This window comes from Gouania willdenowi, chromosome 8, assembly GCF_900634775.1.
Source record: "Gouania willdenowi chromosome 8, fGouWil2.1, whole genome shotgun sequence".
NCBI lineage: Eukaryota > Metazoa > Chordata > Actinopteri > Blenniiformes > Gobiesocidae > Gouania > Gouania willdenowi.
Window position 1 is genome coordinate 33,686,450 of NC_041051.1, and position 18,475 is coordinate 33,704,924.

The following is an 18,475-nucleotide window of genomic DNA, read 5'->3' on the forward strand; positions in this document are numbered from 1 at the left end:
TGTATTGATATTAATGGTAATGATTATCTGCTTAATGTTAAATTGTTTCATTAAATTTCATGAACTTCAACAAATTAGTGGTGTTAGTGGTTTTTAAGGAATTGTTAAAAAATGGAGATTATTTCTATTTTCTTTAATATTTTTTAATGACTATTTCTTGATCAGTTCTGTTGTGGTTATTATGTTCCATTGTGTAAAGAGTTTTTCTGCCGTTTCTTTCCATATTCTATAATGGTATTTATAAACGCTGTTGTGACATTATTTCAGCGCTTCGACCCTTTTTGTCCGCTCCTGCGTTCCGTCCTGTTACCATGGTAACGCAGCGCGGGCCCTCGTTTCTTTGTTTTTCTTCTGCTTTTCGTCGCAAAGCAGTGAAAACGGAATAAAAACCAGGCCATGAAGATGTTTTCTTTGGGTTCGTGTTGAGCGGTGAGTCCGTCCGTTTGGATACTTCCGGTTTATTTCACATCTGTGCTACATTAGTGTTCATTTAGTGTCTTTTTTTAGGACTGAGTGCTTTTCTTTCTCTGTTGTGTTGTTTTTAAAGCCTTGTTAAATAAATTCAGGATTACTCTGCAAATCTGGACTTTATTTATCCCTCTCTGTCTGCACCGGTTTATTCTGTTTCACAAAGGCTAATCCAGGTTTAAAAGAGTCGGCTCACTAAATCCAGGCATCTCTATAAAATAATAATAATTCTTAAAAAATAAAAACAAACACCAATTAATTCAAAAATAAATAAATTCTCAGGCTCTAAGTACAGTTACATTTATGAACTGAGAAAATCAATTCAGTGTTGTTTTGGTGCCGTACATTACATTTAATCTGATTGGTCGACTATGATGTGATACATTACGTTTAATCTGATTGGTCGACTATGATGTGATACATTATGTTTAATCTGATTGGTCGGCTATGATGTGATACATTATGTTTAGTCTGATTGGTCGGTTATGATGTGATACATTATGTTTAATCTGATTGGTCAACTATGATGTGATACATTACGTTTAATCTGATTGGTCGACTATGATGTGATACATTATGTTTAATCTGATTGGTCGACTATGATATGATGCGTTACGTTTAATCTGATTGGTCGGCTATGATGTGATACATTATGTTTAATCTGATTGGTCGGCTATGATGTGATACATTATGTTTAGTCTGATTGGTCGGTTATGATGTGATACATTATGTTTAATCTGATTGGTCAACTATGATGTGATACATTACGTTTAATCTGATTGGTCGACTATGATGTGATACATTATGTTTAATCTGATTGGTCGGCTATGATGTGATACATTACGTTTAATCTGATTGGTCGGTTATGATGTGATACATTATGTTTAATCTGATTGGTCGGCTATGATGTGATACATTATGTTTAGTCTGATTGGTCGGTTATGATGTGATACATTATGTTTAATCTGATTGGTCAACTATGATGTGATACATTACGTTTAATCTGATTGGTCGACTATGATGTGATACATTATGTTTAATCTGATTGGTCGGCTATGATGTGATACATTACGTTTAATCTGATTGGTCGACTATGATGTGATACATTACGTTTAATCTGATTGGTCAGCTATGATGTGATACATTATGTTTAATCTGATTGGTCGACTATGATGTGATACATTATGTTTAATCTGATTGGTCGACTATGATGTGATACATTATGTTTAATCTGATTGGTCGACTATGATGTGATTCATTATGCTTAATCTGATTGGTCGACTATGATGTGATACATTACGTTTAATCTGATTGGTCGACTATGATGTGATACATTATGTTTAATCTGATTGGTCGGTTATGATGTGATGCGTTACTTTTAATCTGATTGGTCAGATGAGAATAACAACAGTGAGATTATTTATTTACAGTAAATAATAATAAAAACATAAACAACCAATCTAAAGACCAACATACAATGTTCACTGATAAATATTTAACATTAACACGTGTGTTTGTGCTGCAGGAAACCACAAATTTCTCTACGACGTCATGCAGGTGGGAAGCCCCGCCCCCTCAATATAAGACTATTTTGTAACCCTAAACTCCTCCCCTGACTTTAAGCCCCTCCCTCAGGTGTGGCAGCTGTCCGTCCCTCTTCCTGCGGTGCTGATGATCTCTGTGAGTGTCTACATGCTGCTGCTGGGCGTCGGCCTGTGGATACGACACTGTCTAAAGGTCAGAGGTCATTTATCACTAACGAGGCTTCATCCACCAATCAGAAACAATGTAGCATAAAACACATGTATTATTTATTTATTATTATTATTAGATGTAGTAGTATTTATTTATTTTATCATCATATGTATTATTTTTAGTAGTAGTATTAGTGTTTATTCATGTTTTAAAATTATATTTATTTATTATTAGCAGAAGTTGCCATAGTATCTATTTATCTTTTATTATCATATTTATTACTATTATTATTAGTATTGGTCGTATTTATTAATTATTTTATTATTTGTAGTAGTTGTAGTAGAATGTATTTATTCTTTATGATCGTATTTCTTAATATATTTAGTAGTAAGAGTGTTTATTTATTTTTGGATTATATTTATTATTTATTTATTGGGCTGTGTGTGTGTGTGTGTGTGTGTGTGTGTAGGATCGATGGTCTCCTCAGTGTGTAGACTGCTGTCCCACTGTGTCTGTGTCTGAACACTGCCTCTCTGTGGCTGAGACGTGTAACTGCAGCCTCCCATCCATGGATCACTTTCTACCACAGCCATGTTCACCGCCCTCAGTGAGTCCTTCTCACAGGAGTAAACAGTACTCATGTATCTACTAATCAACTCAACTTTATGTATATAGCGCTAATTACAACAAAAGTCCTCTATTGCTCTAGTAGGAGTACTCTTACTGGATTTAAAGTAAAATTAACTCAATTAAATAGTATTCAAAGTAAAAGTTATTAGTTACTTTCACCCCCCACATTTATTGTTGGTAATAAATCTTGGTACGGGTCCCTTGCATACAGTAAACATCTCATGTAGAAACTTAAAAAGGAAGAGAAATAAAAGGTTTGTTAAAATTTACAATTCTTTTTAAAAATAAAATAACACCATTGAATTCAATTTAAAATAAAAATAAGAATATCAGACTGTAAGTATAGATACATTTATGAAAATTGTTAAAACCTGAACCATAGAAAGTGGCTTTGATCAGAAATGGAACGACTAAGAACATGTGGAAAACTAGAAAAGCACTCGGAGAGTGCAGACCTCCGCCAAGTACAACTAGATATATATAGATATCTATATATATATATATATATATATATATATATATATATATATATATATATATATATATATATATATAGATATATAGATATATATATATATATATAGATATATATATAGATATATGAGTATTTGCATTTCCTGAAAAAAATGCAAGTGAGGATGCATGTGCTGGCCCACGTCATTTCATTAGCTTAGAGATAGCCTAGTGTTAGCAATAACCTAGCATTAGCATTAGCCTAGCGTGTTCTAATGTTCTAATATACCACTTTATTAACTTTAACAGTGTTGAAGTCAGAATTCTACAGAGGTTCCACAGTGTGGATGGGAAAGAGAATGGGATATATATATATATATATATATATATATATATATATATATATATATATATATATATATATATTGTTAGCCAGGACATCATCAAAATTTAATCACTGGTTCCTTGTTCTTGAAAATTTTATCCAAATTCATTCATAACTTTTGAAGTGATCTTGCTAACTGACAGACTGACAGATAAACACAGACAGACAAACGAAGGGTAGAACATAACCTTTCACTCTGCACGCCGTGGCGCTTGGTGGAGGTAATAACTTCTATTTAATGCTGTTTTAATGCTGTACATTACGTTTAATCTGATTGGTCGGCTATGATGTGATGCATTTGATTGTTGTCTGGTCATTTCCATTTTCTTGTAGTTTCACAATGTCTGTTGATCATTTTAAAACAAAAATTAATAATTTACTCAGTAACAGTGGAAATGCAACTAATTAATTTACTTCTTTTAAAACGTACTTAAGCACAAGTAAAATGACTGATTTAGAAACATACTTAAAAAAAGTCCAAGTATCCATAAAAGCAGTAACATGAGTACTTGTCATCCATTACTTAGTGTTGAGATGATCAGAGAAAACACACAAACTGTTCTGTTCTATTCATAAAACCCTGATGTGTACCCCCCACCCCCCACCCCCCACCCCACATGCGTGTCATGTGCCCTGCTGCTACTTCCTGTTTCCTGTGTGTAGTTAACGTCTCTCTCTCTCCTCAGTGCTGGAGGTGGGACTGTGCGTGCACGTGTCAGCCTCCTGAGTGTCAGTCCTGTAACTGTCTCTGCTTCGAGATCAGGATAAAGTGAAGGAGGAGCTTCAGAGAGCAGCGTGTGCACTTAGCGCCAGCAGGTGGCGCTCTGCTCACCTGTGTTCACTGTTTGTGTGATAGTCATTCCTCTCACTGTTCAATGTTTTTATTAATAAAGTTTTTTATTCTTATTCAACGGACAGAATTGTTACAGTTAGAACAATAAACCAGGGTTCTCACCAGGAATGTTTGACAGCATAGGAGGATCCTGTGGCACAAAAAAATTGGAAATGTATAACTTTCTATGGGCCAAATTCAGTCAAATAAAGCTAAAGTTTGTTTTTTAACCTTTGTTCTAGCCTTATTTTAAAGCCAAAAGTTATTTGTTGAATTGGTGAAGGTGATGATGAATGTAGTTATAGAGTCACTCATGCACACACACACTGTAGAGACAACACATAATATTTTATTCACTGATTCCATGATGCACTTTTCAAATTTAAATGAGGTATTATATGGAGCCTGCAGTAATATTAGAACACACACACGTGCGCACACACACGCCTGGAGGCCTGATTTATCTTATCAGTGTTCAGGAGCTTTTCATGTCCCGTGTGATAAACACGGCCCTGTTCGAGCCCCCGCTTCTAATGGTGAGTCTGTACGAAAAGTGACCATTGAGAATCAAGGTGTGGTTGTTGCCACACCCCTTTATCTGGCCACTCCCTCTATAGTAATGTGACATGTGCGAGGTAACTTTAGTCTGCTCTTTGTTACGTGAATTTTAACCACCAATTGTTTGCGAGAACTGTCGTTTAGTTCATGAAACTATTTCCACAAAAAGGAAAGATTTCAAATCAAATGTTGGAGTTTATGACCCTGGAGCCACTGATGTGCACTAATAACATGTGATATGAAAAGACATGATAAAATCAGCCCAAAGATGTGTTTAGGTTTCATTCATTCAGACGTTTTTTCAGGAAATTTACTTTGATCTCCTGACATGTTTTAACTGTCAACTGCCAGTCTTCCTCAGAGGCGACTGCTGATCACTTTGATGATAGTTGGATCACACTCGCAATGCGGTTTTTGTCCCGGTTGCAGAACTGTGGACCAGCTGTACACCCACAGCAGGTCCTGCTGGGGTTCATGGGAGTTTGTCTAACCAGACCAACTTGTCGAAGACATTTGACCGTGTACCTCGGTGATTACTGTGTGGAGTCCTCTGAGAGGATGGGGTATCAGACCCCCTGATATGGGCCGTCCGTTCCCTGTATGACCAGAGTCAGAGCTTGATCCACATCGCTGCCAATAAGTCAGGTTGGACTGGTCCAGGGCTGCCCTTTGTCATCGATTCTGTTCATAACTTTTATGGACAGAATTTCTAGGCGTAGCTGGGGCTTGAGGGGGTCCGGTTTGGTGGCCTCAGGATTGTGTCACGGCTTTTTGCAGATGATGTGCTGCTGTTGGCTCGATCAAACCGTGACCTTTAACTCTCTCTTTGGCCTCGGATGGAGAAAAGTCTCCTGAGTGCATTTATGATGTTTGTTAGATTTCTCTTATGTATCTAACGGGTTCTTTTGATCTGGAATTGGATTGAGAAACAGGAGAGATTAGTGAAATTTGTTTAACAGGTTTAATAAAGATTTGATGGACACACATGATGCATGCATCGGTTGACTATTCTTCGACGCTTGTTACAAGGCCGCTAGTATCGAATCCTCCCGAACAGAGAAATACACAGGAGTTTATACTCTGGGTAGGCAGGATGTCCCGCCCTAAAGAGGGGATGTCATTTCTGTTCCTGCTGCAGCCTAGAGTTTTAGTTGGAAGTGTGTTTTAGTTACAAGTGTGTTGAAATCTGCTGACTGTCTGTAAGTTTGTTAATTATGGCTCAAAAAGGAGAACCTGTATGTACAGAGAAAAAAGCTGGGTTTCATGCTGGTCTCCACATATGGTGTAGAAGGTAGTAGTGTTTGTGTTAACGTAAATCAGGTAACGTAAATTAGCCTAGTGTTATGTTATCGGTAGACCATGTCCAAAGCATATGTTAGAGTGTTATGCTGGAACCAAAATGTGCTGAAACTGCAGGAAGCTAGACACAAAGTTCCCCTAAACCTGCAGCTAGGATGTAAAAGAATGAGAAGATACATTGATATGTATTATCAAGTTTGAGGAAGTCATGGCCTCAAGTACCTTAATGTGAATAGCATGTGTGGACATACATGTAAATAGAGCTGCCCATCTTTTTCCCGTGCTCTACAACCCCTGGTTTGACAGCTGATGACTTCCCACAACCCAAAAACATCCAGACCCACGTAAGAGAAAGGAGGGTCTACTTGTAGGCGTTCCATAGGCCAGTCAGACATCTGCTGATGTTCCAGTCTTCCTCGCAGCTTTTTGCATGTGACACCCCTGTGACTGTAGCTGCTGATTAAACGCTTTCCTCCTACTATCCACAGGCCACTGGCACGGATGGCGCCCTCAGCGTCTGCCTTGATGTTTTACACACTCATGGTGGTGGCGTGAGGTGTATTGACTGCACCATATGATATTCATTTTATACAATATACCATTTCACTTAAAGTTGAGTATTGCCTTCATCAGGCTGCTTGAACAAATGTTAGTTTTCTTTCTAACATTGTAGATGTAGATCATTTAGTGAAACACACTGAGAGGTTGATCTACATTAAAACATCTACTGACGTGTGTAGTAAAGTTCTCTGAATACAAACCTGTAGATAATATAAAGGAGATTTTAAATGAATCCACGTTTGAGGCTCAATTGTTGTTTTATATTGTTATACAGTTTGATCTATAGATCATGTATCTTTGAAGGTATGATGGCACAGTGAATTATGACACCACGGTCGCAGTCCCGCTTCAGTTTTTTTATGACATTTTTTAGGACGTATAGATGACTCTGGTGACAATTTTACATTAAAAATCAATATAAATGATTAGATATGAAGCATCAGTCACTGTGTTTATATCCAGTGTAACAGGAGGACTCTATGCAGACATCTTATGATGCTGACACGTCTCCTCAGACACATTTTATTCATATTATTCTCCACTCGTCACGTCACTGAAGAGATAAAGTGATGAAGCAACCAAAAAAATTTGACTAATCATGGGTGATTTAATCCACTATAGTCACTGAAGACTGAACACACCTTTAGAACAGGATCCTATTCATCAAACACCGACTTATTTCACCATCAGGGTGAATAAATCACTCTCTTCTGGGTGGTTACCATGGTAGTTTGTGTAATCTTTGATCCATTGATGATGGCTTTTTATCGCACGCATGCATGTAAGTAACCCAAGGTTTACATACTCAGGGTTGATTGATCCACTTCATACCAGCTGTAATGGAATCTAAATGCAAATCACGAAGCCCCGCCCACACCCCATCCGCCAAGGTCTTCTTCATCCTAGGTGTCTTCATCACTGGTTAAAGTCAGTGTCCATACACGCTGATATTCTCAGCGCGTAACTGCAGGCGTTCATTAAAGGACTTAAGTCCAGACAGGAGAATAGAACCCTTAGTCGTTAGCAAACATGTAGTGAGACATTAGCAATTTGGTGAAATGAAGGATAACTTTTATTCTGTTGTGAACAATTGCCAACATGTTTGGAGATTTGTCCATGTTGGAGTTAAACTTTATAAGCTAACGTCATTAGTAAGTCATACAGGATACAATGTGTGTAAATTTTAGTGACGCAACAGTAGAGATTTGATCCAAACGAGTCAAGAACCGATACTGATTTTAAATAAAACAAAAAAACAAGAAGATACGTTTTTGCAAAATAATTAAAAAGTGTTGTTTATTCTAATAATCTGTAAAGGAACGAGTGAATACGAAGATGCGACTCAAGTGGTCGAGGGGTCGCCTACAGGTGACAGTGGGCGGGGCCACAAACATGTGATTGTATCTGATCTGAGAGTCACATGATCATCATTCATGTCAGCATTAGAATAACGACCAACAAGAGCATTAACACAGGAAACAACAAAGAGTTGCTGTGTTTATTGTTTATTCTGAGTTTATTGTTTATTCTGTGTTTATTGTGTATTCTGTGTTTATTGTTTATTCCGTGTGTTTATTGTTTATTCTGTGTTTATTGTTTATTCTGTGTTTATTGTTTATTCTGTGTTTATTGTTTATTCCGTGTGTTTATTGTTTATTCTGTGTTTATTGTTTATTCTGTGTTTATTGTTTATTCTGTGTTTATTGTTTATTCCGTGTGTTTTTTGTTTATTCTGTGTTTATTGTTTATTCTGTGTTTATTGTTTATTCTGTGTTTATTGTTTATTCCGTGTGTTTATTGTTTATTCTGTGTTTATTGTTTATTCCATGTGTTTATTGTTTATTCTGTGTTTATTGTTTATTCTGTGTTTATTGTTTATTCCGTGTGTTTATTGTTTATTCTGTGTTTATTGTTTATTCCGTGTGTTTATTGTTTATTCTGTGTTTATTGTTTATTCTGTGTTTATTGTTTATTCTGTGTTTATTGTTTATTCTGTGTTTGCTTACCTCTAAGGGTTAACTCCAGAGGGAAATGCTCAATCTAATTTTTGATCAACATTCTTTTTTCCTTGTGAGAAAACAATGCTGTAGTTTTTGTTTGTGACGTAAACCTGTGTGTATGTGTGTGTGTGTGTGTGTGTGTGTGTGTGTGTGTGTATGTGTGTGTGTATGTGTGTGGGTGTGTTTTTGATGGGTGTACCTGTACCTGTCAGGTGGGGTTGTTCCTTCCTGCTTAAATACAGCTGCATGTCAGAGAGGTGAAGTTCAGTCATGGCTCTGCAAGGAGTGACGTGTGTGTCTGTTGTGTTGATTCTGCTGCTGAGAGGTAAGACACACACACACACACACACACACAAACACACACTTTAAAACCTTCACACATTAACAGCAGCTTAGGCTCAAACTGTAGAAAGATGATGTGAGTGACAGTTTGTACTGAGACGTGATGATGTGATTAAAAGTCTGTCTGGTTTCTGTCTGACGATGAGGTGTTGGGACAATTCCACTCTTACATCAGTGCTGATGTCACGCTTCATATTATGGGATGGAGAATATACGTACGCAACTTTTTCATAGCTGACATATTTGGAACATTTGGCTAATTTTTCTTTTATTTGAGACAGAAATTCATGAAAAACAGTATGTTCTATCTGACTGTTAAAAATGTGAACACATGAAAAATATTGAAACGTTCAATCGAAATCTAAATGTTAAATCCAAATGTAAATGTAAATCAAAATGTTAAATATAAATCTAAATGTAAATCTAAATGTATAAGTTAAATCTATATCTATGTCTAAATCCATCCATCCATTTTCAGACTTGCTTTGTCCTGTTTCAAGGTTATGGGGGTCTGCCGGTGCCTATCTCCAAATTTACATCTAAATGTTAAATATAAATCTAAATATTAAATTGAAAATATGAATGTTAAATCTAAATGTTGAATCTAAATCTAAACATTAAACCTTAATATTACTTTAAATGTTAAATATAAATCTAAATGTTAATTATAAATCTAAATGTCAAATCTAAACGTATATGTTAAATCTATATCTAAATTCATCACCATCCATCCGTTTTCAGACCTGCTTTGTCCGATTTCAGTGTCGATAACATCTGCCAGTGCCTATCTCCAGATCTCTATCCTAAATGTTAAAAATAAATCTAAATGTTAAATTAAAAATATAAATGTTGAATATAAATGTTGAATCTAAATCTAAACATTAAATCTTAGGGCCTATGCTACGAAGCTACATAATTATATCATGGATTAATCCCCGTTAACAGATTCAACTAACCAAATATTCCTTGTCAGAGAGAAGCTGTCCTACGACAGTCGATAACAACATGGTAATTTAAGTCAAGTGTTTTCAGTCTCAGTACGTGTGGATTCACATAAAACAGGTCCTGGCCAGATCAGGTGTTGCTTAAGTTTAAAATTATGAATAATTAAAATCCATAATTCAGACCAAAAATAACACTGTTGTTACAGAAAAGGCAGGAATAAAAGAAGACAGGAAGCTGCTAATACTGTTAATGTGTAAAAGCGTGAAATTATTTATGATATTAATCTATTGGATGATCAATGGACAGCACGATAAATTTAATTTTATTACAGCACACACGTGTTTCTATTCAGGTCGACCTATTTATCCCACACTGGGATTAGAACACATCGTTTACTGTAGTATGTTCCTGATGATACTGTCAGCCTCACTGTAGCGTATAAATGAATTAATGACTTCACTCCCCCACGCATATGAAGATACAGACTTCATCAGCTGACTATAGATCATTCCATCAGGTATAAAACTATATCTTTCCTAAATGATGTCATCAGTAAATGAAAGGATTCATGATGTCTAAACATTCTCTCTCCTGTCAGATGTCAGATCAGATTCACACAGTGACGTGTTCACACATCACCTTTTATTGGACAGCTCGCTTTCTAAGAGAATTGATTGGTCAGAAGGCGGGACTTAAGCACTCGCTCAGATCCTAGCCAGAACAAAACCTGCTCCCGACCAGGTTAGCCGTTCAGCATAAGTTACCATGCTGATTTAGCTCCGTAAGACGTTAGCGAGCTTTGTAGTCCAGCACACACTGATTAAATCCTGGGAGTTAGCGCAATAAGAAGTAAGCTTGCTTTGTAACATAGGCCCTTAATGTTCAGAAATGTAAATTTAAATGTTAAATCTAAATCTAATTGTTAAATTGAAAATGTGAATGTTAAATCGGTCACCATTTTTTTAAATTATGCAAAATGGGCAGGTCAGTGTCGTCAATCACGAGGCCCCGCCAACACCACTGACTGTGGCTCAGTGAGTGAGGAGAGGGGAGGAGTCAGAGACATGGTGGGATGGTTCCAAACTGATGAACTCTAAAGAACAGTAATGACTAGAGATTCACTGAGAGTATTAGCATGTATGTACACTGACTTTAACCAGTGATGAAGACACCTAGGATGAAGAAGACCTTGGCGGATGGGGTGTGGGCGGAGCCTCGTGATTTGCATTTAGATTCAGATTTAAAATTTAGATTTACATTTAACATGTTGATTTTGATTTACATTTAACATTAAGGTTTACAATTACATTTACATACATGTGAGAACTTTTACATTTAGATTTAACATTTACATTTATTTTTCATGTTTACACATTTTTAACAATGATATAGAACCTAGGTTCCCAAAGTGGGGTACGGGTACCCCCAGGGGTACGCAAATTGTCAATATACAAGATACATAACAATCTACTTCCTTAGTGCATTCATAAAATGTTTCCATCCAGAGAGTGTTTAAAAAAATAAAGTCAGGACAAACTTCAGAGGCTGATGTATTTCTAATGTATTTAGATGTGAAATGCTCTTTGTGATGAATTAAAAATGTGTAGTTCTTAATGTTATAAATATAACTTCTTGGTGTGACCAAGTATTTTAAGTTTCCTTTGGCAGCTTCATCTGCAAATTTACTAAATCTGTATCACATGCTTTTTGTTGTAAGTGATAATTTAAGCCGACACCTTTTTGGTTAATTAATAATTTGTAATCTTTTATTATAATGCATCTGTTAAATAAAGAAGATTTAGTGAATAGAGGACTCTCAGGAACGCTCAGTGTTACAGATCAAGGTTTTTATTTGTCATTTCCATGTGACATTTAGAAGGAAGTTCATGGCTCGGGGTTCAGCAGGTCACAAGGAAAAAAGGAATAGAGAATAAACTGAAAATACAATATAAAAAAAGGAGTTAGAATCCACACAGACGACAAGGATGTGTTTGTTATGTAGCCCTGAAGATAAAGATGTACAGATTGTTCTGTCAGAACCAGTTCTCCTCGTGATGAGGGTTATTTCCACCAGACAGATTTGTGTCAGTAAACACCTCACCGTGAGAATGCAGAAAAACTTATCTGAGCAGAGATCCTTCAGAGCCTTAGGAACGAGTTCAACGTGTGCAAATTGATGATACAATGACTGATAATAATGACTGGCCATGAATTAAGCACAGGGAGCAGTTTCCTTATTCCTTCAGACTAGTTCTAGACCAACATTCTTTCTGTTTGTTTTTACCATTGGAGCATTTCTGGATCTGATCTTTGTGTTGGTACCTTTATTTACCAATGGTTGAATAAACAAAGAACATTGTTATGATACAGTATCAATATTCTGGAAATGCAACAATCCCAAGTGAATAAAGATCAATGGTATAGGTTGAGACGTATGTGGACAGTGAAAGTGTTCCTGCACATGTTGAGCTAACCTCATGTTCTTTTTTTGTCCCTTTCAGAGACTTTGTCACAGCTATCAGGTAAATCACACTCATTGCGTTATTGTACGACTGATGTATCAGATAAATGTTCCTTATTGAACCCCTGTCTGTCCTCAGTGTGTGGGAAACCAGCCCTAAACACCAGGATAGTTGGTGGACAGACGGCGCCTGCTGGCAGCTGGCCCTGGCAGGCCAGTCTGCACGAGTTTAGTCACTTCTGTGGAGGGTCACTCATCAACAACCAGTGGGTGCTGAGTGCTGCTCACTGCTTCCAGGGGTGAGTTTAAACACTAAGAACCAACTGTAAGGTAGAACTTACCAATACTCCCTAAACTCAAACATCCTGTCCACTTCATTTGGTCTCCTCAGTTCCACCGCTACTGCAAGTCGGCTGACTGTGTATGTGGGTCGTCAGACTCAAGGACCATCAAACCCCAACGAGGTGTCCCGGAGTGTATCATTGGTCATTAATCACCCTAACTATAACTCTACAACAAATGATAACGACATCGCCCTCCTGAGGCTCTCCTCAGCAGTGACCTTCACAGACTACATCCTGCCTGTGTGTCTGGCAGCCTCAGGAAGCTCCGTCCACAGTGGGGAGGACGTCTGGGTCACCGGCTGGGGCGCACTGAGCGAGGGAGGTGGGTGGTAAACAACAAATCCATTCAATCATAAATTGTTACTCTTGTCCAGAGAATGTAGACTTACCAGGATGGGATTCATCATCTTTTCATAACCAAGCTCACAAAGTCTTCGCAGAAAACAGTTTAGTAAATCTAACAATAGTCTGAATTAGCGCAGATGGAACCCAAAAGAAATAATTTCTAGTCTTTGTGTGGACGTTGGTCAAAGACTCTATTTTGTCCTTTAGGTCCAGTTCATTAACTCATTCAGTGCATTTTCTGAAAAATTCTATCAGCAATTTATTTTTGCTTTAGTGACACCTCAACATTATTTTCCTTCTATAAAACTACAAAAACATCACTGAGACCAGGCTTATGATGGCAACATTATTATTATTTTACTGTCTATGTCAAAGTTGAATGGATTTCTTACTGTATTTTGGCGTTCCTCCAAGTCTCTCCCCCCGTCATTCTCCACACACACAACTTCCTCCTCCTCTCAGACAGGCTGAGTGTCAGCGCTTGCCTCGTTTTTTGAATCGTTTTATTTCACCATCGCCACACTCTCAATAGTCCACTTAGTTCCACACATGCTCTGGTCTAGTGTGAGCTGCTGTGAGCTGGTGAGAACTTCAGCATCAACTCTGTAGCACCATTTTCTGTCTCGTAAACTCATTTCCTCTCCCTCCGAGCTCTGCCCATCACAGGTGATCTCTCATCCAAAGGTGCTCTGCTGCCACCTACAGGTCACCAGTTGGTCACTACATCATGGTACAAGTTAGATATTGATGGGAGAGCTTTGTCACACTCTCCTAGCAACCCCAGCCAAAAAACACAATTCCCGCCGATAGACGTGAATGGCACTCGATGAGTTAAGAAAATCTTAGTAAGTGATGTTTAACCAAAGCCAGATTAATCCTGTTTCTCTTCGTTGTTCTGTCTGCCGGCTGATGGACATGATCTTCTAGGTCAAAACATGACCAAAATCCACAACCACTTACGTTGAACCAACGAACCAAACCAGTCAATCAAAAAAACACCCCAAACAAGATGAATTCATTACAGCCCAAACTATGAACTGTATCAGGTGTGGTTGGTTCTCATACTTCCACAGTCAAATACTCGAAGACTGTCATGGAACTTCATGTTAGGAGTGTAAATAAGGAGTGTGAAGCACTTTCTAAATGGACCAATGCTGCATAAATTAATCCCATTCAAATTAACTACAAAGCAGTAGTTCACTCCCTTTGTTTCCACCCAGTAAAGCATGAGTGTCACAACCTTTTAGCTGCTTTTATCTTCATTAAATCTTGGCTGTTAACCCTGTGTGATCGTAGGGTCTTCTGCAAATGACCTGATGGAGGTTGATGTTCCGACTGTGGGGAACAGACAATGTAACTGTGACTATGGAGTGGGCCAGATCACTAATAACATGATCTGTGCTGGGCTTCGCGAAGGAGGAAAGGACTCCTGTCAGGTGAGGGTTTGAGTCTTTGTTTGTTTCCATGTGAAGACCTTTCACCTCCACTTACTCACATTGGTTCTGTTCTGTTCCTAAAGGGAGATTCAGGAGGTCCATTGGTGATCAAGCAAGGAGATCAATGGATTCAGCTGGGAGTGGTGAGTTTTGGAATAGGTTGTGCCCGACCTGAACTCCCAGGAGTCTACGCTCTAGTGTCAAGCTACATGACCTGGATCAATAACCAAATCAGCAGCAACCAGCCGGGCTTTGTCAACTTCAGATCATCAGGAACTGACAGTGACCTGAGCGTCAGCTGCAACGGACTGCCCACAGTCCCACCCACCACCCCGCAACGTAAGAACCTTAGAGAGAAACCCAACCAATGGCTCTTTTTCCCCTCCTCTGCCTCAGCGACCAATCACCTCAGGGATGACATTCAGCGTAGATGATGTATGTTTACTGTGAAATCTAAACACCAAAAGAGGAGAAATCTTTACTTGAGGACAATGATGTAAAGTGAGCAGCACTGTTCATCTTACACAATATAGAATCTTGCAGTATTAGCTAGAGTCAAGCCCCACCCACTCAGCAACAGACTATCAGTACCAGGTTGTCCTATGGTTATCACCGCTTGTCATCTGTAAACTCAACCCTTAGTGCAGGACCACACATCCTCCTCCAACCAACCGAGGGTTCTGTGTCGTCCAAGTCGTCGAAGACAACCTTGAACCATTTGTTGTCCACAAAAAAGCTGCATCGTGGTGAAAGGAATTGATAAAGATGAAGAAATAACTATCAGGCCACCAATAAGTGTTTAGGTACTCCTTAAATAGCACAGGGAGGACAATCAAGAGGCTGAGAACACCTGGGTAGAGACAGGAATACACATCCACGGACAGAGTTTGGTTGTAGACCAACGTGAGTTGACACTACACATCGTAGTGTGTGAAAACCTGAATCTAATGATGGTGTCAGAAAGCCTGACAACAAGCAGCTGTTTTATTTTGTATTTGGTTTTTGTTGTGCATTCATTTCTCCTTCTAAGGGCTAGATTTGAGGAACAGCAGCTCAATCAAGCAGCTTTTGTAACTAACAGGGTTTTCCTGTCAGTTTGAAGCACTTTAAAAAAGTGTGAAAGCAAAGTGAGTTAAATGGAGCCCAATCCAGGACCGTCCTGGTCTAAAGGCAGCCTAAGTTCCCACGCTACACACTACGAGGTCTGAACAACCCGTGGTGGGCTTGCCTTTGTCAAGTTTGTAAGGTTAAGGTTGTTAATTTTTGTTTGAAAACATATTCATGTGTCTCCCTTTGCTTCGTTCCCAGCGGTGGTTTGTGGAAACGCACCAAAGAACACTCGCCTCATTGGTGGAAGCTCTGTGGCAACAGCCGGCATGTGGCCGTGGATGGCGAGCCTGCAGAAAAAACAAACTCACGTGTGCGGAGGGACTCTGGTTGCCGTGGATGCCGTACTGAGTGACGCGGATTGCTTCAACAGGTGAGACAATGAACATCAACCTTCATGTCACAGTGTCCAGGACCTGCTTGGATGTTTACCTCATCTTTGGTTTCAGTTCTGCGATGGCATCTGATTGGACCGTTGTGTTGGGTCGACTGAACCAGAATGGATCCAATCCTTTTGAAGTGACGTTGAATGTTACAAACATCACACTGAGTAACCTGACCGGCTCCAACGTAGCTGTGCTGCAACTCTCCATCCAACCCACCCTGTCTGACTACATCCAACCCATCTGCATGGACAATGGGCTCACCTTCTCTGTGGGCACCACCTGCTGGGTCGCCGGCTGGAGCACCGGACGAGGAGGTGGTGAGTCTCTATCACACAGTAACCCTACATCTTCTGCTCAGATTGAACCCTGAGACTAACAGTGGACAGGATCATCCATTTATCTTTCCTATTGTAGACCAACAAGCTCTGCAGGAGAAACAGATCTCTGTGGTTGACTGTGGGAACTCCTCATCCAGTGACAGCATCTGTACTGGATCTGTTTCCTTGGAGCAGGTACGATCCTCAGGAATGTATGAGTCTATGAACGTTTTCATTTTATCCCTTTTTTTTGTTTATTTTGTTTGTAAACGACTGATCCGATGAATCTCTGAGGTTCTCCTGACGTGGGGAACATTCAGTGACAGATCTCTGGAAGTCATCTATCAGCTCATTTACACAGTGGTTCATGTCTTTAATGGAAACGCCCCCTGATGGTTGGTTGTGTTTCAGGGCGACGCTGGCGGTCCGTTGATGTGTAAAAAGGACGGCTCGTGGTTCCAGGCGTCCGTGCTGACGCTGGCAAACAGCACCCGCACTCGGGCCGACACCGTCTCCGTCTTCACCAAAGTGAGCCGCTTTGGATCCTTCCTGAGCCGGACTCTGGGAACGCTGCTGTCTCCAGCTTCCTCTGCCAACACCACCAGCACCACCAGCACCACCAACACCACCAGCACCACCAACACCACCAACACCACCAACACCACCAGCACCACCAGCACTGGCGGAGGGTCCTCATTTTGTTCTCCCTTCATCTTCCTCCACCTCCTGCTGCTGGTCTGGAGCGTCCACGCTGTTGACCTAAAACTGTTCCCGCTGTGAAAACGTTCATTCAGGGAGTCAACAAGTTCAGCCTGAGGAGAGTCAAAGTTTTCACATTCAGATGGAACTCAATGATTTTGTGCTGTGTGTAAAAATATGAACGCACACATTTAATGAACTTTCCTTTGATTGAATGATCTGATTTGAGCCGGTTAATTCACAGTTTTTTAGTGATTTTAGTAAACTAACTCGTAAAAAATGTTCTTTTTCTTTTTTAAATTTTCCAGTGAGATGTACACTTTGACCTTACTCATACCAACAAAAACTATTTAAAAAAGTCCAACAACTGTGTTTGTCAAATCGCACTTTATCCCAGAGGTGGTAATTGAAGAGCAAAGCATGAAGAATGTTTGTGTTTGGTTGAAAACAGACTTTTTAAATAGTAAAATGTAATGTTTGTTTTTTATCAATGTGAGAATAAAATGTATGAAATCATCAGTCCTTGAAAGAGTTTAAAATGCTGACACTGAAGAAGAGATTCTTCCAGCTCGTCCTTTTTTCTTCCCACCATGTGTGCCAGATGTTTAGGTTTCATTTATTCAGACAACTTTAATCAGGAATTTTAAATAGATTTTGAAATAAACCTTAACATATTCAAAAAGAAGACAAAATAGGAAGGAGAGACTCAAGGTAAAAAATGTAAAGAGTGGGTTGATTATTTTAAAGTGAGAGTGAGATGTGAAGTTGTTGTGTATATTGTGTTGTGTATTAAAGCCAGTCTGGTGATCAATGTGAAGCTTATGTATAATGGTGGTGGCTGTATGAGTTTTATCTGATCTGAGTTTAGGGGGCAAAAGATTCATTTTAACATTATTTTGTTTATCTTGTCAATAAACATACAGAAGTCAGTTACAATATCATCTTATTTAATACCTTAACTTCTGAGCAGTGTTTTTTTAAAAACAAAACTAAAAAAACTATAACAAACTGCATTCCAAAGCAGGAATTAAGTTTGAATGTTCATGAGAACTTATTTGACTTTTGAATGAATTTGAATGCAAACAGTTTGTGGTTAACGAGTACTGCAATCATGTGATGATGGGCAGAGAAACATTACACTACAAGCCCTCATTTGTTGGGTCTTGTCGTGTAATTTATTTGTGAACGTTAAGGGACTGAGATATCTACAAC

At 38.7% G+C, this 18,475-nt stretch overlaps 1 protein-coding gene across 1 annotated transcript; it reads left to right on the forward strand.

Moving 5' to 3' along the window:
* The first annotated feature begins 9,082 nt into the window (after nucleotides 1-9,082).
* On the forward strand, nucleotides 9,083-18,192 carry LOC114468046 (transmembrane protease serine 9-like). Its single transcript, XM_028454677.1, has 10 exons — nucleotides 9,083-9,206; nucleotides 12,670-12,690; nucleotides 12,769-12,928; nucleotides 13,021-13,295; nucleotides 14,615-14,754; nucleotides 14,838-15,093; nucleotides 16,063-16,234; nucleotides 16,311-16,564; nucleotides 16,662-16,759; nucleotides 16,976-18,192. The coding sequence occupies exons 1-10, from the start codon at nucleotides 9,152-9,154 to the stop codon at nucleotides 17,342-17,344; spliced, it is 1,800 nt and encodes a 599-aa protein (XP_028310478.1). The 5' UTR covers nucleotides 9,083-9,151; the 3' UTR covers nucleotides 17,345-18,192.
* Nucleotides 18,193-18,475: the final 283 nt, after the last annotated feature.